The following is a 25,282-nucleotide window of genomic DNA, read 5'->3' on the forward strand; positions in this document are numbered from 1 at the left end:
TTGGCTTGGGTGCTGTGAATCGACCCATTGCTACATGTCTTGTATTATATTGGTGTCTATCACAGGTATAATGAATATTTTTATATAGGCAATTTGGTTTTTTATTTAAACAAATGTTCCTAAAAAATACAGCCAGACTGGCAGTTAGTCTTTGCTCCACCAACATCCATGACAGATTCTGATGAATTAATAGTGTATTAGATCTAATATTACAATTAAGGGCAAGGCGAGCTGCCTTGTTCTGGGCTATTTGTAATTTATGCTGATCCTTTTTAGCTGCATTGGACCACACAACTGGACAGTAGTCAAGATGGGATATGACTAGTGCCTGGATAACCTGGACAGCCGATGTTGGAGTTAAAAACTCAGCACATCTCCTTATCATGGACAGACCCCCTCCCATTTTCTTCGTTATATTGTCAATATGAGTAGACCATGTTAGATGACTGTCTAACGTTACACCCAGTAGTTTTACTTCATCTACCTGCTCAATTTCTAACTCCCTCAAATATAGATTCAGTTTGGGTTTTGACTTTAGCATATACTGTGATCCAAATACAATTGATTTTGTCTTTGAGATGTTCAGGATCATCTTATTGTTCACCACCCACTCTGATATGCATTGTAGTTCCTTGTTAAGAGCTACAGACAGGTCTTCTACATTTGTAGCAGACATATATAAAGTGGTATCGTCAGAATACATGGCTATATTGGCCCTGTCTAAGACCAGTGGCATGTCATTTGTAAATATGGTGAACAACAAAGGACCCAAACAGCTCCCCTGTGGAATTCCACAATGAATATGTTTAACATCTGAGAGACTTCCATTATAGAATACCCTCTGCGATCTGTTGGACAAATAGCTTTTTATCCACCCTACCGCAGATGGTGTAAAACCATAACAAGAAAGTTTGTCAAGCAGCAGATTGTGATCTATGATATCAAACGCAGCACTAAAATCCAACAATATAGACCCCACTAGTCTCTTAGTATCTGCATTCATTAGACATTCATCAACTAACTGTGTCAGCGCTGTACATGTTGAAAGCCCATTTCTATAGGCATGTTGAAAGTCAGTATTTAATGCATTCACAGAAAAATATGATTGAATTTGGTTAAAAACAATTCTTTCCATTAGTTTAGCAAGAACTGGCAGAATGCTTATGGGGCGACTGTTGACCCCTGTAATGTTTGTTTTAGAATTTTTGGGAATTGGAATAATTTTTGCTTGCTTCCATACTTGTGGACAAACATCCCACTTCAAACTCTGATTAAAAATGTGAGTAATTGGTTTAGTTACCAGGTGTACAGCGATCTTCAGTAACTTGCCATCCAGGTTGTCCAGGCCTGCAGATTTGTCACAGTGTATTGACATTAAAAGTTTCTCCACCTCCTCACAGCTAATGGGTTCAAAACCAAACATACAGACCTTACTTTTCATAATTGTGTCTGATATAGAGGAAACATGATGCACATAATTACAAGACACATCCCTTCTTAACCTGTCTACTTTACTGGTGAAGAAGTCATTAAAATACTGAGCTATGTCAAATGGCTTTGTAATAAAAGCCCCATCAACTTCAATGAAGGAGGAAGCCCTATTAGAACCCCTACCCAGAGCATTGTTAAATGTTTTCCACAGCAGTTTACTGTCAGTTCTTACTTCATTTATCCTTGTTCGATAATAGCATTTCTTTTTCTTTCTGTTCATTTTTGTCACATTATTCCTTAATTTACAGTATATCTGCCAGTCTGCAAGACTTCCAGATTCACTTGACTTTTGCTTTGCAGCATTTCTTAAAGTCATGCTGTTCTTAATTTCATTGTCAATCCAAGGTGATCTTACAGATTTAACAGTTTGTTTTCTAACTGGAGCATGCTTGTCAGCTATTGACAAAAATAACTGCATAAACAAATTCAAAGCCAACTCTGGATTCTCCTCTTCACTTACAGTATACCACGGTATGTTTTCCAGTTCTTCTAAAAATGAGCCCTCATTGAAGTTCTTATAAAATCTTTTATGAATTACCTTTGGAACAGCTTTTGGAATTTTTGCCTTTCTAGTAAAAGCCACTATATTGTGGTCAGTGCACCCAAATGCAACTGAAATCACCTTTGAGCATAGATCAGCTGAATTTGTAAAGATATGATCAATACAGGTAGAGGATGTGCCATTTATGGTAGTTTTAATTCTGGTTGGCTGGTTAACTAACTGCCTTAAATTACATGTATCGGCTATAGCATGGAGCGTTTTCTTAAGTGAGCATGTTGGAGAGAACCAGTTGATATTCATATCTCCCATTATATACAATTCCTTGTTACTATCTGATGCTCTATCCAACATTTCACATACAGTTTTTAAGTATTGAGCATTGGAATCAGGTGGTCTATAGCAGCAACACATTAATATAGGTTTAATGTTAGGCAAATGGACTTGTACCCATAGGGCTTCAATGTCACTAATCATAAGGTCTTCCCTCTTCTTTACTGGAATATCATTTAAGATATAAAAAGCTACACCACCACCATAAATATTTCTGTCTTTCCTATAGATATTATACCCACTAACAATTAATTCCTTGTCACATGTTTCATCTAGATGTGTCTCAGATATAGCAAGTATGTGAACATTGTTAGACAACAGCAGAGACTCAATTTCATTCACTTTGTTACGAAGACTGCAGATGTTAATATGTGCAATCTTTAACCCCTTCTTAGGTATATTCAGTGCTATTGAATCACCTGACTGCATGTCTTTGGCTTAATATCCATCGCATACACACACACAGCTATTCTAAAAGAGCCAAGGGGTCACCTCTGAGTCCCTGTAGAGTTGTCCATTTATATACAGCTTGTCGACTGATAGTGCCACTTTATGTTCCAGGGCCCAATTCTCTCTCAATATTGGTCTCAGTTTTTTCCTCCTGTCATTGATCTCTGCTGGAAAATGTTCATTTAACCAAAATGAGGACCCTTTCAGCTCCTTACCTCGGCTCTTCACCAACTCTTTCTGCTTGTAATGCTCAAAACGAGCTATTATTGGACGTGTTTTGCCATCCACAGGTCTCCCCAATCTGTGGACCCTGGAGAAGGTTATGTCTCGCACAACCTCCGGGGGCATTTTGAGGTTTTTGGTCATAAAGTGTCTTACAGTGTCTTCAGAGTTGTCATTATCCTCCTTAATGCCAGAGAATATCAGATTGTCCCTCATCTCTCTGCACTGTATGTCCAACAATGTCTCTTTCATTCTCTTGTTATCCAAGGTGATAGAAGCAGCAGATCTTTGCACCTCTTCCACCACACCTTTAAGTATGGCATTTTCCTTTGTCAGGTCTTCAATCTGCTTTTGACTAAACTCAAGGCTGGTTTTCAACTCACGGATGTCTTCTTGTAGTGAGTCAAGCATATCCAACTTGCTTAGTCTGGCATTGATTGATTCCAACAGAGATGCATCCACCTCCATGACACCACCTGGCTCACTCATATCCTCAGACCAAGGTTGTTGGGATCTGAGATTTTTCTTGAGCACAGGCTTATCCGCAGCCTTTTCAGCAGCCACCTTGTCAACACCTTTAGGCATCCTGCTGCAGGCTAGAGGGCTTGGGCAGTAGGCCTCAGGTAGGCCCTGGCTTGAGCTGGGGAGACCTCAGGTAGGCCCCGAACTGAATCCTCCAAATATCTCCTCCAGCAGTTGTTGATCCACAGCCACTTCTTGCCCAAGTCCACTCAACTACTAATATCAATATATTGAGGTATATATTGACCAGAAATATATAAAAACAGTGGAAATATCATTAAAACTTTGCAGCAGCACAACAGAGCACTTTTCTGGTGCAGCAAACAGGAAACAGTTTGAAGCGACTATGGGCAACATGAGCACTTTTAACATATACAGCAGCTATTTTCAAATAGCAGATCTACAAGCTCCCAATGTGTCGCGATGCGATGCGTTGTGAGCTTATAGATCGGCTATTTTCAAATAAAATCTTGCGGGGAAATTATAATAAGCAGATCTGGCAACCCTGAGCCCAAGCAACAGCTGAGGGCTCCTTTTCAGTTACAGTATATTATTATATATATCTATACAGACATATTACTCTCCTAGTCCCTATACAACCCCGCTGTAGTTTAGTTTATTTTTATTTATAGTGCAACACCACCCCAAGGGGTCTCTGTGCACTTCACAACAGGTCATACAAAAAAGACATGGTAACCAAGAAACACAGTAAAATGTGCCCGTAAGCATGGTCAAACAAATTACCATGCGGCAGTACACAGTTCTGAAAAGTACAGAACGACAAACATGAAAAGAAAAGAGAATACATTTTTGAACAACATTTAAAGCCCACAGGGCAAGAACGTAGCAATAAACCACATGTTAGCAATAAATTAAATAAAACTAGGGGGAACCATAATGCAAGGAAAAAAAGATAGGTTTAAAGTTATGTTCAAAAAAATATGAGCTATGAGCTTGTATATCTGCTATTTTTGAATAGCCAAAGAAATCGAAAATGACACAGACCGATGCTTTCCCGGTCTAAATGGGTTTAAAATAACATAGAATTCTGTAACCGTTATCATTGAGAATGTGTAGTCATTAAATCACAGCAGATTTCTTCTACATGGAATGTTTCAAGTTTGAAAACTGTACGTGTACGGCGATCACACACAAATCAACCTCGTCTCAGTTTCTCGGGGCACCGGTAGAGTGTGCTAGCTTTACGTGCTATATACTGTATACACAGAGGTTAAATGCAGGTCAGGCTGACGACCCCCTCCTTATGACAACACCTCACGGTAGCTGTCAGTGACCACAGACTCCGTAGGAATCGATTCAAGTGTGTGTCCACGGTTGTTTACTAGATGTTTGCCTGTGGTCTTTCTCTTGACTTTCATTGTGTCAGTCTCAAGACGAAGAAGAAAACAAAAAGCGAGGCCAGTGGCCTACCCCATTCTCATCTAATAGAAAAAACTAAAGAATTGACTTTGCTTGAATTTGATTTATTCCTCACAAGCGCAAGCACACATTTTTCTTTCATTTGTTTTTGCACTGAAGGACTCATGTCCTCTGCTCCACAATGTCGTTGTAGTGTTTTTCTGTTACACCGTACCATACATGTACACGCACGCACACACACACACACACACACACACACACACACACACACACACACGCACACACACACGCACACGCTGTCTGTTTGTTTGCCTTTTTACACCGCCCCTTGCTTTCCATTTGTTATTTTCTCCACTTCACCCTGGCCTTTCACATGCTTCATCTCAGTGTGTGTGTGCAGTTTTTGTTTGTCTTGTTCTGTTTAAGGAGTGGTAGAAGAGTGTGTGTGTGTGTGTGTTTGTGTGTCATGGCAGCAGAAGGCAGGGTATGTCTGTCACACACCCATCATAACTGCCGCCGTTAATGTAGTCAGTTGCAAAGTGATGTTCTGTGTGTGTGTGTGTGTGTGTGTGTGTGTGTGTTGTTTTTGTTTAGTTTGTTCTTTTTTGAGTCTTTGGATTGGTAATTACTTAGAGAATGAATGTCCACAGTTGCACACACACACTCATGCTCTGAAACTTCTCATTTTCACATCCTGCAAAAGACGTGCTTGTTTGCTGACCATATCCTGTGAAAGGACCCCACCAAAGACTGTGGGCTTAGATGACCCACAAAACCCATGGCCAAACTTAAGCATACAGTAGTACAGTGCCTAACCTTTATAATTCAAATTGACTAAACCACATCAAAACCATGCCTAAACTTAACCTAGTAAAATATCTAACCTTAACTAAATTAATTGAACCTCCGAAACCCATGTCTAAACTCAACTCTGTAATTTATAGCCATGTGATTGCCCCCAACCAATCAAATTGCATAGATTACGGAGGGTTGGCGGCTGAATATCCACAATTAATTTCCCCTCCATCACTATTGATCAGTAGGTCCTTATCTCTCGTGTTGATTTCTTATACAGCGCTACTCGAATTGATGGATTTATCGGCAGCCCCCCGGAGCTAGTGACCAATTTGTCAGGGCGCTCTGGACCCTGTCGGAGGAGAGTGCCATTATCTCCCAATCATAGATGTGCAGCAGCCCAAGGGGGGGGTGGGGGGGGGGGGGGTGTGCGTGTGTGTGTGTGTGTGTGTGTGTGTGTGTGTGTGTGTGCGTGTGTGTGTGAGCGAGCTAATACAATAAGATGAGAGGCTGAGTTTTTTTAGCCATAGAAATTGTTTGTTTTTTGGTTCTTGAACAATCTCCAGCAGGGTCTACTCTATATACATCATCTAATTGCCCTGACACACTGCACGCGTCACAGATGCGAGTGTCCCTGATGTGCATTAAAATATCTCTATATGTTTGGCTGTGTAATGCATTGGTTCTCAAAGTGGGGTCCCTTTATCCATATTTTATACGTTGGCTATTTTTGAAAAATCGTGAACATATGTGCAAATCTTTGAATATATATATATATTTTTTTTAAACATTTGTAACTCAAATCTTAGCTTCTGGGGGTCCCTGGAACAAAATATTTTGAGATGGGGGTCCGCGGCCAAATACATGTAATTTTGCGGCTGCCTTGACATGAAAACGTTTGAGAACCACTGCTGTAATGTACTGTTGCTTCGCGTTTTGTATAGAGCCTCCGTATTGCTCCCCCGTAGGCTGTATATTTTATACCTTCCAGGCATATACTCTCCCTATACGACCCCTCTGTAGGATCTTTTGTGGATCAAAATCATATAGAGTTGTATAACTGTCGCCATTGAGAGTATAGTAGTCGTTAAATATGTACGGCGATCACAAATCGACCTCGTCTCGGTTTCTCCCTCCACACAACAACTACGATTGTTCCAACTAAATAAAACATTTTCCTACTTGTTTTTCTTTTGTGTTTGTCTGTAGCATGACAGCTTCATCCTCCAAATAGCAGTGATTCATCCGTCACCTCTGATGATGATTTGCACTCTCTGTAATTATACCTCCTGAGAGGGAGAGAGAAAGAGGGAGAGAGAGAGAGAGAGAGAGACTCAGTGAGAGCTTAATCATTTAAACCTGTTGTCTGCTTTCTCCATAGAATGGATGTAATTGAATCATTCGCTGCTTTGCTCAGTGTGTATGGAATGTGGGTGGAGAGTTTGGCTTGTAATCACACATTTCATTCGTAGGCTGTCGCACTCGTGCGCAATTATTCCTTCGGTCTCTCCCTCCCTCCCTCTCTCTTTCTTTCTTATTTCTTCTATGCAGTTTTTCTTTCTCTCTCATTGTCTTTCTTTCTCTGTCTGTCCCGCTCTCTTATTATTTAACTGGAATGTGAGACGGCAAGGCATGGCAAACGTGTGCGCACAGAGAGTGCTGTCGCGTGTCTGGTGACTCATTTTGTGTGACCGCGATGGTAGAGTCAAAGCAAGCAGACCCATTAGTCTGAGTGATCCACCCGACCTCCTAATTAACCAAGACCCCCCCCCACCACCAGGGGGTTGGGGGGGTCCTTTTTTCCCGGAAAGTACATGTGTGCATCCAGACTACCAAGAAGTGATCGTACCACATATTAATACCCTCTCCCACCACCACCACCTGTTTAGTTTAGTTTATTTCGATCCACATCAACAGTATCGCAAAACATTACTCACTGTAATCCAACATTTATTTCTGGTTGATCGAAAAGGCATAGGCTGAAGCACTATATTTTTTAAACACTCAAAAATATTCTGTATTTACATTCAAAGACTATTACTTATACACACAATCACACTCAAATATACTGTGTGTGTGTGTGTGTGTGTGTGTGTGTGTGTGTGTGTGTGTGTGTGTGTGTGTGTGTGTGTGTGTGTGTGTGTGTGTGTGTGTGTGTGTGTGTGTGTGTGTGTGTGTGTGTGTGTGTGTGTGACCACATCATACCATACCCATCAATTAACCAGCAATTACATATATATATATTAATAACATGTTATACCGAGCAGACAACACCCCATAATCATATATATATACATAAACGACAAGTTACTTCCGCGTGCCGCTGACACTATGGCCACAGCTCTGTAATCGAGTGAACACAACGCCGACACAGCACATGTCGCCAACACAGTAGCCACGGCCGACTTTCACAATTTACGGGTGGCGTAGGGCACCTATCATTGCTCACTCCACAGTTTCCACGTCGCAACATATTTTTTTACACTCACCACATTTCGGACAAAACGGAAGGTGAATCAGTTTCTTACCGTTTAGCGTGCGCACCACCGACACCGAACGGCGACGGGTTTCGCCGAAACAACACGAACGGCCGCCATTGAAACTCCGCAGCTTTCTCCGTCGCCAGAAAAACAACAACAGAAGCGCCTCCTTCACCTCCCCTTCACCGTGTCTTCTGCTTCCACGCTCAATTCAGGTGACTACAATGCTAATACATTCACGCTCAACCTCACAATCATAAGCTTCTCCGTTTAGTCTTTCATTAGCGCGAGCGTGGAAAACAACTACAGCGCGCACCGTTACTGCATCTGCTAAGGGTAAACGTGAGGGTTGCCAAGTTGGCATGCCAGGTTTTCTAAAAACAAGCGCCAGAAACAACCTTCATGAAAAAAACAAATACACCGTCCGCGATGTTCCAGGGGGGTCCCCGCGCGTCCCAACACTCCACAGGATGTCCGTGGACCGGCAGGGGGTCCGCGGACCCCCTGAAACAGAAAATATATAATTTCTTCAAATTTTTTTTTTTTTTTTTTTACTTTTCCACAGTTTTACTCCGGCGATTTGGGTACCCCAATATACACGCGCCCACGCTGGGCCCCGTGCGCGGCTGGGGTTGAGGGGGGCGTAGCCACCCGAAACTCTAGTATATATATATATATATATATATATATATATATATATATATATATATATAGTATCAGTTACACCCTATACAATTAGTATAATTAGATACTGTGTACATGTTCATGTCTATATTTCTCTAAGTAATCTGCTTGAACTGTTTTTAAAAAAAAAATTATATTACATGATTAAACCATTCCATAACGTCACTCCACTGACAGATATGCACATGCTCTTCAGAGTGGTGTGAGTGTCAAGATGTTTCAAACTCAATTCATACCTCCCCTGCCATTCCTTGAACAGTTTCTGTATATTTCCAGGTAGTCGTTTATTCCTTGCCTTATAAATAATCTGTGCAGTTTTAAATTCAAGTAGATCTAGAAACTTCAATATCTTAGACCTTAACACGTTGGTTGCAAAGCGCCACCAACCTTGTGCTTCCCACCATCTTCGTCAACACCCCCCCCCCCCTTTCCATCCAACCCTGTGCATCCCACCAGAGATAGGACACGCCTCTCACGTTATGAGACGACTCATTCTGCATTCTTTCTGTGTCTAATGGAACCATATCACCTCTAACTATGTCTCCTTTTCTCTTTGCACCCTCCCCAAAATATCTCCTTTCTTCTCTATCCTCCTTTTATCACACCCACCCGCCCCCTCCACTCCTGTCTTTATCTCTCTCTCTCTCTCTCTTTCTCTCTCTCTCTCTCTCTCTCTCTCTCTCTCCTTCCCTCCCTCCCACAGGATCTGCGTGAAGTTTGGCTCAACTACCCCCCTCATCCCCTACAGGTGGGTGAATATGTTGTATAATTATTGCAGCTGCTTATTTGGCTACTTCTGTTTTTTGTTTTTTTTAAAGGGCTATAACTTAACTGTCTACACACATATACACAAAAGAAACAGATATGCACGTAAAATAGCATACAGTTGTTTGCACGCATTTATGAACAACTATTTTTGAGTAGTCTTACCGCGAGGCCCACAGCACTCAGCCACTAGGGGCAGCAGAGAGCTAAAAAGCAGCCCAGTAATCCTACCGGCCAGCATAGTCTGACCATCAGATTATGAAGATTCAAAACTGCTTGGTACATGAACACACACACACACACACACTAAAATTAGAGTAGCCAATTATTTTTGACTCCCTTTTTCTCCCCAAATTAGTTGTTATGCCAATGAATTCCTCCCCACACACATTTGTGCGTTGTCACTGCTGTTGTATCCTACTGACTCACCTGCCAGTGAGAAGCCCCCATCGGGAGGACGTAGGGTCTTCGTCCTACTCCTCCCGCCCAATGCTCCCCGCTGACGGGTGCCGCCCCCCAGCCTGTAGGATTACATGCAGTGACACATATCGCCCTCCCCGCCCGGCTGCCCTCCCCCGAACACGGGCCGATTGTGTTTGTGTAGACGCCCGAGAAAGCCGGATGCACCATGGTGGATTTCGAACCCACAACCTCTGGGGTGGTGGTGGGCAGGGATGTTACCACTGTGCCACCCCGAGCGCCTCGTGTGACTATTGTATCATCCTAATGTTCCACTGTGTCACAAGACCTGCAGTCTCTCCCCTAGTCTCTATTGTTCCTTTCAGCGCTGCGATGCACTGAGAAGATATTTTTTTTCCCCAGTGCTTTGCGTGATCTTGCTCACAAACGTTGAACATTGACAGTGTTTGTTTGAAATTGGCGAAATCAAAGATGCCGTAACGGGATTACAGCGCCCAAATCGCATGGGGTAGGGGGTATTCTCAGGGGAGCGTCAGCTATCCTCTTTCTCTCTCACTCTCTCTCTGATGTGTTTGTGTTTGAGAGCGAGTTTGTTTGCGGCATATATTTGGACATCTGTTGTTGGCATGCCTTCAAACGTTTTTACATATACAGTGTTTGGCCCAATTCTGTTTTCGCCTTTGCATTTCTGTGTGCTATCGTATGTGTAATGTACATTAATTTGTTTACTCCATGTTACATTTCTTTTTTCAATCCCCCAAATTCTTGAGGTTTCCGGGGGCAGCCATCTCTGTGCTAGCTGGTGTGCTACAGTGTCAGGAGGAGTTTGGACTAAACATGTATCCAGGGTTCCCACACGTTCTGGAAAACCTTCCAAACCTTGACAATGTTTTTGAGACATGAACCAATCATGGGAAATGACACAATCCTATATTAAAATTGGCTAATGAGAGGGGGGTGGCGGACCACGGCCACGTCACTCTGACTCAGACATAACCATAATAAACACATTTGATACGCCCATATGTAGGCAGGACCACGGCCACGTCGCTATGACTCAGACATAACCATAAACAAACCCGCCCCGCCCATATATGGAGATCTGGTTGTCCAGAGCCACAGATCCGACCACTATGCCCAAATATGGTGATGTGGACACAGACAGGGGACACAGACAGACAGGTACAACGGATACTCTGACAAAGCCCCCGACTATGACTCAGACATATCGATCTCTTGATCTCTAGGAGATCATATGTCCTTGAAAATACCACAATGACCTGGACTTTTATTTATTTATATTACAAGTAGGCCTGTCACAATTATTACATGATCATCTAATCACATTTTTTTTTAGATAATCGATAATCATCATAATCGTTCATGTTTTTCAAATATAAAAAAAAACGGAAACAGCAGATCTACAAGCTTAAAACGTTGTAAGCTTGTAGATCAGCTATTTCTATTCTGCTATGTATAAAATTAGAGAGAGAGCGAGAGATTTTTTTTCATATGTTCCAGTATTCAATGCCAACCACACAATGAAATCGTTAATTGCAATTATTTGAGTGACAATTAATTGTCAACTTCACTCTTAAAAGAGGGTCATTTTATCGGGTACTCAGGCTTTTCTGAGCCCCCAGACAGTTTTTAAGTTGCTTGATTCAGAATGTAGATACTTGATATTAATTTTATCAGACACGCCCCCTTCCTATGCAAACCCATTGTAACTTCAAACTCCATTTTTAAAATGTTAGATTCATCAAAAACACCCGTCCTTGGTTCTGGTGACTCATCCTGCCCTCCTAATATGTGAGGGGGCCGTGTTTTCTTTTATTTGTATTATATTTGTATTATTTTATTTCATTTTCCCCAAAAAATAATACAAATAAATGAAAAAAAGTAATTGAAAAAACAAGGTCTCCTCACGCATTAGAAGGACAATGTCAGTCACTAGAACCAAGGACAGGTGTTTCCGATGAATCTAACATGGTTAAAATGGAGTTTGAAGTTACAAAGGGTTTGTATAGGAAGGGGGCGTGTCTGATAAAAATCAAATATCTAATTACTGAATCAAGCAACTTAAAAACTGTCTGGGGTGCTCCCAAAAGCCTAAGTAGACGATAAAATGTCCCTTAAAAAAAGAAAAAAAGTGAAATATCCCTTTAAATAGTAATCGTGACAGCCCTAATTACAAGTAATACAAATATGGGAACTACACCACGCTCAATTGCAGAACGCTAGATAGGCTATAGTCCAGGCAATCTAGCCCATTTTAGACCCAAAAGTCAGACTAATTGTAAGAGATTTTTTTTCAACAGATATCATTTCTCTGAGGTGTCTAGAACAACATACTAAAAGTCCTAAGAAATCCTAGATGCGGAAATATGTTTAATTCTCATCAATTCAAGATGTGTGCTAATACCTCCAGAAAGCTAAACACCCTGATGGGCTTTTTTTTTTCTTTTGTCCTATCACAATGAAACTTTCCACAATGAATCTTAACATGAAAACTAAACTTGTTTGTATTACAAGTTTCTCTGAAACTTAATTTGAATATGCAAATTAGCTTAATATATATTGAATATGCCCACATTTGCATATCACGAAAATTACTTTTCCCCAAAATGTATTATATTTACATTGTTGTTTGTTAATGATATCAAACACACTGATCAGACTTTCATGAACCATTTCATCTAAATATTGTGACTTCATAGAATAACATCAAAAACACCATTCATATGTATGACAAATGCATAAATCCGTCAAATCTTCCTCCAACCATCCTACTGCTAACGGTTGATGGCAATGCTGCTTTTGGACTGGCCTCTAACCTGAAACCTGCCCGGCTTGGTTGTACCTGCCGGGGGTATAACCCCCACCGGTATAGTCCTCAGGGTCACAGAGGCACACAAGCCCCCCCTCCACGACAAGGTAGCAACAACAGGGGAGGTTCTTTTTGTGTTTTTAGTTTTTTGTGTTTTTTTCGTATTATTTTATTTTTTTGTGTTTTTTGTTTATTTTATTGTTCAAACGTGATCCTCAACTCCTTTTGTATGATTCTAGTCATCAGAAAAATCAGGCAACTGGGAATTTGTACAGCTAGTACCACGACATTCTCCGCATATGGCAGTGCAAGGGAGTCCATGTTTTTTGCATGTGCATCTCTTCGTGCTGCAGTCTTTCTTGCAGCTACAGCAGACCACATTAAGTAATTCTGGTGGTCCTGCAGGCTGATCAGTCATTATTGGCATGAATCTACCACAGCATGCCATCCCCAGTCTTCTGGACTCATGCTTTCACTTGTTCATTTCCATTCATGGATCTGGTAGAACACACGGAGACTGTGGAACTTCACAGCTGATGATGTTGGTGGAAGAGTTTGAGGTTCCACTGGAGATGTGCTCTTCGATACTTTCTCACAGAATCGCCTGTGTCTCAGCATATCCAGCGATTCATCTTTGTCACCCCCATACAGTGAGACTAGAGCCTTTTCACCTGCTGCAACGATGATTCCTTTTCCGACCTTTTCCTCTGACAGGCTGAACACCTTAGCTTGTTTGAGAAAGCTAGAGTCAGTTTTTACTAACGGTCTCTCACTGCTACGAGACGCTGGAATAACAGCTGTGGATCCACAACTACTGTCTCTCCTCTGATCTTGACAGTTGATCTAGATGCAAGAGTCACTGCTTGGTTAGCTTTCCTGAAGGTGAATTCTTCCACTGATTTCCCTATCATAGATTCCAAAATCTTGCACCCTATCTCCCTTGACTTCTCAACATTCACTCCCTGCTCGGCTGTCATGCCATTAGCAATGTTGTGCAGGGAATGGTTCTCAGTGAAAGGGGTGCATGTCGCCTTTCCGACATGTCGCCTTTCCGACGTTAACGAACCCTATACCTAACCCTAACCCTGACCCTAACCGCACGCGGAAGCCACAAGTCGGAGTGGCGAGATGTCGGAATGGAAGGAGCACCCCCAGTGAAAGGATCTCTCTCTTTCAGATACTGTAGGTGAGAAGGGCAAGCGTGTCACCGACATCTCTTGTTTGCCTGGCCTTGGACAGGTCTTTATGTTGGTCGCTGGTCTAATATGAGACACCTGTGAATGACTGCATAGCATTGTTGATGTTTGCACACGCTGGCATTGAAAGGACCCACACTAAGCGTTGTGTCTGTGAATCCTTTTCCTCTCGTTAGGCCACCATGTGTTTATACATTTCTCATGAGCACTTGCTCAATAATGAGATCAGTGGACAGTCCAGCCCAATACCTGTTGCTTCGCCTCACTACGTGGAATCCCTCCTCAAATTTCTTGTGGACATCTGGGTGTGTTTCAGGTAGGGCTGTCATCATTTGCAGGTACACATAGGCTGACTTTGCATATAGTCGGTGTCCAGTAGCTGCAAAGTATGGTAACATATCGTGAACACATTGAAGATGTAACCTCTAGTTTCCTGTCCTCTCAGCTCTAGTTTCGCAGAATATCAATCATATTCATGTATTTCTGCCAAAGCTGTGCTGTCCTTGTATTCATGGTTTCCATCTTCCTGGCAAGAGTACTCTGGATTCTCTCTAAAACCTCTTCAGAACACAGTTCTCCTATCGGCAAAGAAGAGGACATGACTTTGTCATATAGTTCACTGAATATGGTCAAGTCTGTCACATCTGTTTCTGGTAAAGTATTGAGTACTTCCTCATCAACTGGCTGAGTATCGGTGGCAGGTGCCATCTCGATCCGAGGTTCCTCGACTGTGTCTTCTGTTGGCTCAGTATCGGTGGCAGGCGCCATCTCGATCCGAGTTTCCTCGACTGTGTCTTTTGTTGGGACTGGCACATTGTACGCATCAGCCAGCAACATAGTGTTCAGTGCTGCATCAACAAGCATATGACCACGAACTGCCCTGGAGACCGCCTTGCCAGTCATCATGTGGCAAACTGTATTGCGAGCATACACCCCCTCTAGTACTGTAGCTCCTCCAGTCCAGACCCTGCCATTAAGTGTCCAATGCTACGAGGCTTGTGTGCCTCTGTGACCCTGAGGACTATACCGGTGGGGGTTATACCCCCGGCAGGTACAACCAAGCCAGGCAGGTTTCAGGTTAGAGGCCAGTCCAAAAGCAGCATTGCCATCAACCGTTAGCAGTAGGATGGTTGGAGGAAGATTTGACGGATTTATGCATTTGTCATACATGTATGAATGGTGTTTTTGATGTTATTCTATGAAGTCACAATATTTAGATGAAATGATTCATGAAAGTCTGATCAGTGTGTTTGATATCATTAAAAAACAACAATGTAAATATAATACATTTTGGGGAAAAGTAATTTTCGTGATTTGCAAATTTGGGCATATTCAATATATATTAAGCTAATTTGCATATTCAAATTAAGTTTCAGAGAAACTTGTAATACAAAAAAGTTTAGTTTTCATGTTAAGATTCATTGTGGAAAGTTTCATTGTGATAGGACAAAAGAGAAAAAAAAGCCCATTAGGGTGTTTAGTTTTCTCGAGGTATTAGCACACATCTTGAATTGATGAGAATTAAACATATTTCCGCATCTAGGATTTCTTAGGACTTTTAGTATGTTGTTCAGACACCTCATAGAAATGATATCTGTTGAAAAAAAATGCTCTTACAATTAGTCTGTCTGGAAATGCTACTTTGCCTGGACTACTAGTGCAGACAGCCCAGCACATCGCTGGAGATGGGCTTTTTCTCTCTCCAGGACATGTACACCTAGTGGTCGATAGCCAAGGCAAAGCTGATCATCAACGGCACTCACCCCCCACCAGCCACAATCTGTTCATGCTGCTACTGTCAGGCAGCCAATACCGCTGCATGAAACGCCAAACAGACTGAAGCCTGATTCATACTTTGTCGCACGGCGGTGTCATGTATTAACCTGCTGTACAACCTCACAACGCAATGCGGATTTGTAGGTCCAAAATATCCAAAACATCGTAGGGAATCCAACTATGTTTAATCGGTAGATTTGTGTAATTTATTTATGAATTTATGAATGTATTTATTTATTTATCTATTAACTACTTATTCATTCATCCAGTTAGCCTGTACAAGAGCAATCGTAGTAAAGCACAAAATGATGTATAATTAAGTCTGCTCAACGATTCAATTCATAATTTCACCCTTGGTTTCAGTGTTATGCATAAAACATCATTCGCTACAATCTCTCGACCCCTGCCACCCACCCACATCTCCTTACACCGAGCTGTACGTTAGAAAGCAGCTGCTGTGGTCAGGGTTGGGTTGGGTGGAGGGAGGGAGGGAGGGAGGAACCTCCGCGGTCTCTCCCACTTCCCTCTGCCAGGCACCAGCCAGGTTCACGGCTGAGACCTCGATACCACACACTGTGCACACCCAGGTTTCCTCTTGATGTTCCCTTGACACCGGGGTTGTGTGTGCGTGCGCTGCTCAGTGTTCTCCTGCATATATGCATTTTTGCATCAGTGTGTCAATCTGCCTATGCGTTAGATTTTTCTTTTTTTTTAATGCCTTTATTTAGAGAGGGATAGGAAAAGTAAGCTGACAGGAAATGGGGAGAGAGATGGGGGGGGGTGACACGCAGCAAAGGTCGTCTGGAACACGCTGTCAGGCTAGGCATTGCAGCCTAGGATGCCTGGACCGTCACGCTACGGCCTAGGCCTGCCTATGCGTTTTTTACCAGCAAAAAAACAGCTGCCAGTCAATTTATTTTATTTCATGAAAGGATCCCCATTAGCTGGTGCCGTAGCAACCAGCTAGTTTTCCTGGGGACCACTGTCCACATAAAAACATACAAAACAAAAACAGTTAAAAAACATAAATTGAAAATGCTAAATTATAACATTTTGTATTGGACCTTTTTACCACTGGTTGAGGGTATTCTAACAGCATTGATGCGAAGGAATACATATTCAAATTTGTACTCGTGCTAATTGATGAGGAAGCAGGCCGTCTGAGCTCACGTATGGGACTTGTAAGTTTGGCATCATGCCCAAGAGCACTGCCTCGAGGGTTACAAGGTGTTATTTATTTATTTTTTTCCCCCCACACCTGCCCTAAGCAGAGTGCTGAGAGCTTGTTGAAAGGAAGAGCAGGAGGCGTAATGAGCGCCCATGCGGTATAAGTAATAGCAGGCATTGCGCAGATAATTGCGTCGCTTGCTGATGTTCAGTGTAAGAGGGCGCACAAACCGACCACTTCCAGGTCTTTTGGTTTTGACACGTGCGAAGTCTGTCTTTTTGTGTTGCCGACTTCACTCCAGCAAGTCATCATCGCAAACCCCAGACTCTTCCACAGTCATTTGCCAGAATGTGAATCAAGAAAGTGTGACATGCGCTTGATATGCTTTGTGTATGTACTGGGGCTGAAAGAAGTGATGCTTTCTAGCCATATCAGGGGGGGGGGGTTTGGGTGTTTTTTTTCTCTCATTAGTGGTATACGTCTCTAATGTGTCCGTCTCTGACTCTCTACTTTTGAAACCTCACTGTTGGCTATTCAGGTTAGCTATCTGGGTGCCTCTACACGATACCGTATGTTACTGGCCTTAAGACAGCTTGCTTTGTAGCTTTACTGTCGGGAGGGGGTACATAGGGGGTACATACTGTAGTCATAGCACAAAGAGATCAATTAGATGATTCCAGAAGACTAATTTATGGGCCCATAAGGAGATCTCTTGATTCAACAAACACACACACCCACACACATACAACACCACTTTTAGCATATTATCTTTTATCTATTCGTATGTTCACAGATATTGTCCTTCAAAGGCCATGGGCAGCATGTTTCTGGTTAACACCCATCTACCTCTGACCCGACCCCTCACTTTATAAACCACTACTCATAGACACAACGTTATGATTTTATTCATCTGCCTCTGAACTAACCGCCCCTTACTCTCACCTTATAAACCACAACCCACAAACGCCGACACGACCTTATGTTTTTATTCATCTAAGTCTGCTGAACTCACACCCTACCGCTCACCTCGTAAACCACAACCCACCGACACTGTATGTTGATTCTAGAACTATTCATTTAGTCTTCTCTCTAGGGCCTAGCTAATCAAATTGTAATCAGTGTTTAAACCTTATACTTTGGAATAGTGTTTGTGGAAATTGTGTGCGTCGTTCTATTTATTTCTTGCGGCAAGCCAAAACGCCCGGAGGCGGCGATTACGTTTTTGCCCGTCCGTGCATGTTTGTCGGTGAACACCTAATCTTGGGTAACGCTGAACCCATCGGTGTGAAACTCAAAAATGAATTGCATGTTGTTGAGGAGCGCACCTCCACAAGTGCTTTACACTTCTGCCCCCGTATAGGGGTGCCGCGAACAGTTGCACCATCTGTCGTACAAACTCCCCCGACACAGCCCTGGGTAGACACCCTAGCTGGCCCGGTGAAGTTCTATGCTCTGAACTTTTCCCCTATTTTTCTATTTTTAAGATATAGATAGATGTAGGCTAGTATTCCTTAATACTGCATGAGCAAAAGGCTGCATCTGCTGTTAAGTCAGTTTGGTTGCTTTATACAGTAGACTCGTGGAAAACATACATCCTAAAGAGGCCCTCAGGCAACAGACAGATTTGTTTGATTCATTTAGCTGAAGCTCTCATACAACACGGCTTGCAGCACAGGAGCTCAGCGCAGCAATACCATGTGCAAACAGCGTTTACAAGTTGTAGGGCGAGTGCCGGGTTATTGCGTGGGTGAAATAGGTTATCTCTCCCTCTTTCTCTCCTCCCTGAGCCCCTTACTCTCTCCCTCCCCCCCTCTATCGCTCTTTCTCTCTCACGCATGTGCATGCACACTGATCGAGCTCTCCCTCTCAAGAAAACAAATAAAATGCTCTTCCACATTACCTGATTCTCTGTGGTCACAGGAGTAAGTATAGTACTTGAGTAAATGTACTTAGTTGCTTCCCACCACTGCATACAGTAGAGTTGAGGATTGCAGTGTAAATATGTCAGTATTACAAGGATGCCAATTTGTGTCCGTAGTCCCTAACATACAACATTTAACACTTTTCTAGTTGTACTAATTTTGCCTGCAATGTACTGTATGGGGGAATGTAGGGGTTTGTCATGAGTTGCTATGGGGGAGAATGACACATAACTATATAAATGTAATGTTTCTCTAGAGCCAATCGGTCCTGGTGAGTTTTTTTAACATAACTTATGGACTAGCTTCATTTCCATCCTTTACTACTCTCCGAAGAGAAAAGCCTGGTCACGACCTAATGCAGACTAACAGAGTATGGGCGGAACTTCCGTCGTATGTATTTCCCCCGGATACAATCTTTTTTGATGAATCACAACACTCGTTTCATTCACGGAGAATGTAAACACATTTCTAAAGCCTCAACATCATTTCCTTGGGCAGTACTTCCGCCAACTTATGTTACACCGGCTAAGTCTTGCCCAGCGTGCTAATGGACTGACCTGCTTTGCCCTTTTTTAGGTCCAGGAGCCTCAGACCGACAGGCAGCTCATTGAGACGTCCCCGGTGCTACAGAAGCTCACCGACTTCGAAGAGGCCATCGGTGTTCTATTCACACACTGCCGCCTGCTGGCCAGGGCCTTCACACTGAGGACCGTCGGTTTCAACCACCTCACACTGTGAGTTTTGTGTGTGTGTGTGTGTGTGTGTGTGTGTGTGTGTGTGTGTGTGTGTGTGTGTGTGTGTGTGTGTGTGTGTGTGTGTGTGTGTGTGTGTGTGTGTGTGGGTGGGTGGGTGGGTGGGCGGGCGGGCGGGCGGGCGGGTGTGTGTGTGTGTGTGTGCACCCACTGCCAGCGATTTTTCAATTTTCTTACCTTTTTCAAGTAGACCAAAACATTAGCAGTTGTGAGCTGGTATTGACATGTCAGTTTGTTCATTGTTCAGGCCTGTGATCGTGTGATAGCCTGAGTTGAAATAAAGGAATACAGTCTGTAGTGGCTGTCTGTGAGCGCCCTTTAAAATCCTTAAAAAAAACACCTTCTGGTGTGTGAGTCGTCCTGCAGGGAGGGGAGGAAAGTTCCCATGTTGTGCTCGGCCAAGCATGCCAACCCCTCTGCATGGCTCACTGGTCCCAGGAGGAGCTATTCCTGTACCAAAACGGTGATAGTCCCCCATCAGAACGAGTGCTAACCGAATAGCAGGATTTCGGGAACTTCTTTGAGACCTTGAATTTTCTCAGCTGTCTGAGGTGGCGCAGGTGCTGCCGAGCCGTGTGTCCGTGTGCATTGTCCATGACAAGTACTGAGTGACGTGCACACAAGGTACTGGAAACTGCTGTGTAGAGGCTGTCGACCTGGCACCACAGCAACAGGTCTGCATCTCGTCCAGGTATAGGCCTTCTAGTTCAGTGGTTCTCAAACCTTTTCATGTCAAGGACCCCCAAAATGATATGTGTTTGGCCACGGACCCCCCATCTCAAACATTTTGTTCCAGGGACCCCCAGAAGCAAAGATTTGAGTTACAAATGTTCACTTCAAAAATATATATATTCAAAGATTTGCACCAATTTTATTAATTTTATTTAAAAAAAAAAGAGCAGATCTATAAGCTCATGAGCTTGTATATATTCTATTTATCAATAGCCAAAGTATAAAAGGTAAAAATTATTGTGAAACACATTTTGCTGGGGACGCCCTGGAACCCCCCCCCCCCCCCCCCCAGGACCCCTGGTGTGTGGGTCCCCGGACCCCACTTTGAGAACCAATGTTATAGTCTGGGAATTTGTGGGCCCTCTCTGGTCTGGCAGCTAGGAAGTCTGGGATGCAGGCACACGCCGTGACACCGGGGGAGTCCAGTCCCAGTTTAGACAGTTTTTCAACCAGCCTGGTGGGGGGACTATGGTGGTGAAATCTGAAATGAAATTGATAAATAGCAGCTTAATACGTTCTTTCCTCTCATCACTGGAGAGGTGGACAAATCATTGTTCCCCCGTAGAATCTCTGTTGAAGCGGTGGATAACAGATAAGACTCCCAGCACGTCTGATATGATCCTTTTATCACATCAGTGCCAACACTGAATAATAAGTAAAACAATCAAGTGAAACTAATAACAACGGGAAAAGTACAACCCAATCTAAGCATTCGCAGCGTCGTCCAAACATTGCTGTGCCATATTGACTGAACCGGCACACTGCAGCCATTGTGCCGTTACATTATAGTATGGTGTAAGAGTAAAATAGCCACCATGTGAGTATGGTCAGTTGCCTTGCTGGTCAGCCCGTCCGTTTGGCACCGGCTTACTCAGGAACAATGCAAGTTGGTTATGCACCCAGTTATGCAAACCTGTTGTATCTGGTGTACCCATTGTCAGGTTCCCCATTATACCCGTCTGTCTGTCTGTCTGAGTCCCATTTATGCCCATATACAGGTATGGAGATCTTTGTATCCGTTTGTTTGCCTGTGGCCTTTTTTATGCCCATATTTGGAGATCTCTGTATCTGTCTGTCCTTGTCCCTTTTAGGCCCACTAGAGGCCTGCACATGGCCAGCACTCCATATTTGGGCGAATGGGCGTAGCTGCATTGGGAACTCCTTATATGGTTATATGGCTGAGTCATAGTGACATGAGCGTGATGATGTGGTCCGCCGGCCGGCTGGTCCTCCCATTAGCCAATTTTAATATAGCATATGGAGATCCCTGATGTTGTCAGTGTATGCCTGAATGAGCATATCAGTCGGATCGGTGCATCTGGCCAACCGGATCTCCATATATGCCTACTGTATGTGCATAATCGGTTGGATTTGCAGTTCTGGACAACAGCCTATACGTTCGGCTCAATGCCGAGAACGGCATTCCCTCGGGTCCTCTGTGTGCCGAATTGAAGGACCCCCAAATTGACACTTATTAGCCCGCGGACCCCCATTTGAAAAGATATGCCAGGGACCCCCAAAGAGACGATTTTTATGGAAGTACAGCAGTGATTTGTGATTTTCATACATTTTAATTTCAAGGACCCCCAGTTGATACCATTTCATCAGTGTTAATTTAACTCTGAGAGTGTACAAATGAAACCAAATGGACCCCTCAGGGTCCATTTGGTTCCATTTGTACACTCTCAGAGTTACATACACATAAGGGTCCATTTGGTTCCATTTGTACACTCTCAGAGTTACATACACATAAGGGTCCATTTTGTTCCATTTGTACACTCTCAGAGTTACATACACATAAGGGTCCATTTTGTTCCCATTCCTAACTATCAGTCATTTGGCTAGGGACCCCCTGGAACCACCTCAAGGACCCCTGGGGGTCCCCGGACCCCACTTTGAGAACCACTGGGTCAGACGACTCTCAAGATACGTGAACTACAGAATGTGCAGACAGACACGCACGCATGCGTGGACTTTTCTTGCTCCAAAGCCCTGTTCATATTCTGCTAAAGATCCTAAGGCACCTTTCTCTTTCACTGCAAATGTCCTTGTTCCTTTTTTTATTATTCTTTTTTTCTGGAAAAGAAAGTGCCAAGAATATATTGAATATATTCAGATTCAATTGGCTCATTAACGCAGCAAATGGCAGACTGACCTAAATAGCCGCCAGCAGAGCGACTCAAAAGGCCGGGAATTGAAGCCCTCCCCCCGGACCGCAAAACAAAGTATCAAAGGTCACAGCGAAGTAGGTCACACTGTCATAACAGAGCGAGAAGGAGGAAGGTCAGACAGTAAGAGCTGGGAGATGACGAGACGGGAGACCCCGGCTTGGCCCCAGGCCTATCACTTCATGCCAAGTTAGAGGACAAATCAACCTCACAGAGGTAGGAGAGGAAACAAGGTATGGGGAGAAGGGAAGGAGGAGTTGAGAGGAGGACGGGTGGGGCGGTTGTTGGATTTATTTATCTATTTATTTCATCCTTTATTTACCCAGGGAGGTAGCTAAGCTAGGGGGCTTATTTTCAGCCACGCCCTATACACAGACGCACACACAATTAAAACCTGGGAGCTGACCAGTGAAACCACAGTCTGGGATTCAGTGGCTTGCTCAAGGGTACTTCAGCGGTGTTGGGGGAGGGGTGAGTGGTGGCCAATCACTTCCCCACCCAGATTGTTCCTGCCGGTCCGGGGAATCGAACCGGGAACCATTACCTTATCGTGGTGGAGAGGTTTTTGTGTTTCAATGAACCTGGGGGCTGCGTTGGTGGTTGAGTGGAGTCTTAGAGGCCCTGCACAGGCCCACAACCCGAGCCCAGGCCTGACCCGTGGTGTTCGAACCCTGCCTGGACCCAACCCAAGAAAGGATCTCAGATACTCAACATCACATCAATTCAATCTCGCTAATCTGTTGACATAAGCATGTCGCAAAGAATGAAGCCAAATGACTTGATCCAGTAGCAAATAGCTAATTTAAGTTTCATGGTCTACCTTGCTTGCTTTGGTGTGAACTATGAAGAATGATCTTTGAAACATATCCCCAAAAAATAATATTCATTGAACTGTGTAGTCATAGGATACAGCCACTGTGCATCGCAACGCATTCTCACTCCCAACTTGTCTGGTTTCAGAGATGTTCCGAGACCAACATCACTAATGTAACTTAACATTGTTGACAATAGTTATTAGCATAACTAGGGCTCAATGCCCCAAGCCCCGCAACCCCTTAATTAAAAACAAGATGGCTGGGCCCTAATCAACGGGTTGGGCCAGGGCCACCAGGGCTCGTCAGGCTTGCAGACGTCTAGTGGAGTCATGCTCAGCGGATTAGACGGTGATTAACTACCGTCAATCACTGTATATTGTTTTATTAAAAGGCTCCCTGGCTAATTAGCCTTATATGCCTTATTACATTGCCCTTTATAACGAAAATTAAAAATGTAAATATTTGATTTATTTTAGAAATAGTTAATCTTTCACTCAATAGGGTGAAAGATTAACCAATTAGCCAATGTTAGGTAATCAGGATGGAATATGGGAAATTGGATCCGTGTTGATCACATGACTATAGAGATACTGTGTACCGATGTGCATGACGTTTGGATAAAATCTGTAGGAGTGATATCAAAAAATGTATTTTGCACAATTCGGCCTCCTGGTGGCGCTATAACAGGCCAATCCAAAAAATTCGGACCAGAGGTTCTGAATTGGCATCCAGGGAGTGTGTGTGCTCAGTTTCGCAGCGACCGGGCCAACGGTGCCGGAGATCAGCTGGTCACAGACAGAAGGACACACGGACGGACGGACACACGGACAGGGTGCAAAACATACTCTCGCCATGCCTTTCGGCCTGGCGGAGACAACTAAGAAATGTACCACTCACTCAGAGAAGGATATCCGATTACCACACGCTGTACCTTGTGTGCAGCTCCCTGGGTGGAAAGACGGAGGGGGGGGCTTCCACATGCTCTTTGCCTGTGGAAGAGCACCCATCACTATCCCCTCTGAAGGGCCTCTTAAAGCTATTATAGATCAAAGTCAAAGGAGACTAAAAGATCTCCTCTTCACAGTTTTACTCCAATTTCCCCCTACCTTTTATAGAGCATTGTAACCCTAACCCCCTTTTGAGCAGAGTATGGCACTTTCTGATTCCCCTCCCTCTGATCCTGCTCCATCCTCTTTGCACGCGCTGTGCGGCCAGTACAGCATGCACACGGTCTCTCTCTCGCTCTCTGTCTCTGTCTCTCTCTCTGTCTCTGTCTCTGGGGCTGTCACGATCACAAATTTAAGTTGACGATTAATCACTCAAGTAATTGCGATAAACGATTTCATTGTGTTTATGTCGTTGAAAATGTATGGAATATTATGAATACAAATTACATTTCTGTTTTTTTCGTAAACAAAAGTTGCACAGAGCAGTTATGACAAATAACACAACATACTTAAAAATAAGCATTAATAGTGAAAATAGCCGATCTATAAGCTCAAAACGCGTCGCATCGCGGCGTGTTTTGAGCTTATACTGTAGATCTGCTATTTCCACTATTTTTGTCTTTTTAAAAAAAAAATATGATATTTTTTAACATGGAATTGATTATGACGATTATGACGATATGCAAAAATAATTGCAATTATATAAAATAATTGCGATTAGACGATTATGTAATAATTGTGACAGTCCTATCTGTCTCTCTCTCCCTCTCTCTCTCTCGCTGTCTGACGTACGCACAGCTCTTTCTTTTCTTAGTCTGTGTCTTTGACTAATTATCTTTCACACATTCTATATGTATATCTATGAGAAAGAGAGAGAACACACACCAAACCCAGTGGCATGTGCTTGTGTACAGTCCCGTCTTGATCAAACCCCC

The 25,282-nt window shown here is 43.3% G+C and overlaps 1 protein-coding gene across 3 annotated transcripts in view; it reads left to right on the top strand.

Annotated features, from left to right (window-relative positions):
* Positions 1-25,282, top strand: part of drosha (drosha ribonuclease III) — a 137,951-nt gene that overhangs the window by 85,804 nt on the left and 26,865 nt on the right. For all 3 annotated transcript variants that reach the window (XM_084049033.1, XM_084049034.1, XM_084049035.1), the window contains exons 25-26: positions 9,560-9,604; positions 19,510-19,667. In XM_084049033.1, the coding sequence (XP_083905159.1) occupies positions 9,560-9,604; positions 19,510-19,667 (203 nt within the window). The remainder of the gene's footprint in view (positions 1-9,559; positions 9,605-19,509; positions 19,668-25,282) is intronic.

The sequence above is a fragment of the Gymnoscopelus microlampas genome, assembly GCF_963454915.1.
Source record: "Gymnoscopelus microlampas genome assembly, chromosome: 22".
NCBI classification, from domain to species: Eukaryota; Metazoa; Chordata; class Actinopteri; order Myctophiformes; family Myctophidae; genus Gymnoscopelus; species Gymnoscopelus microlampas.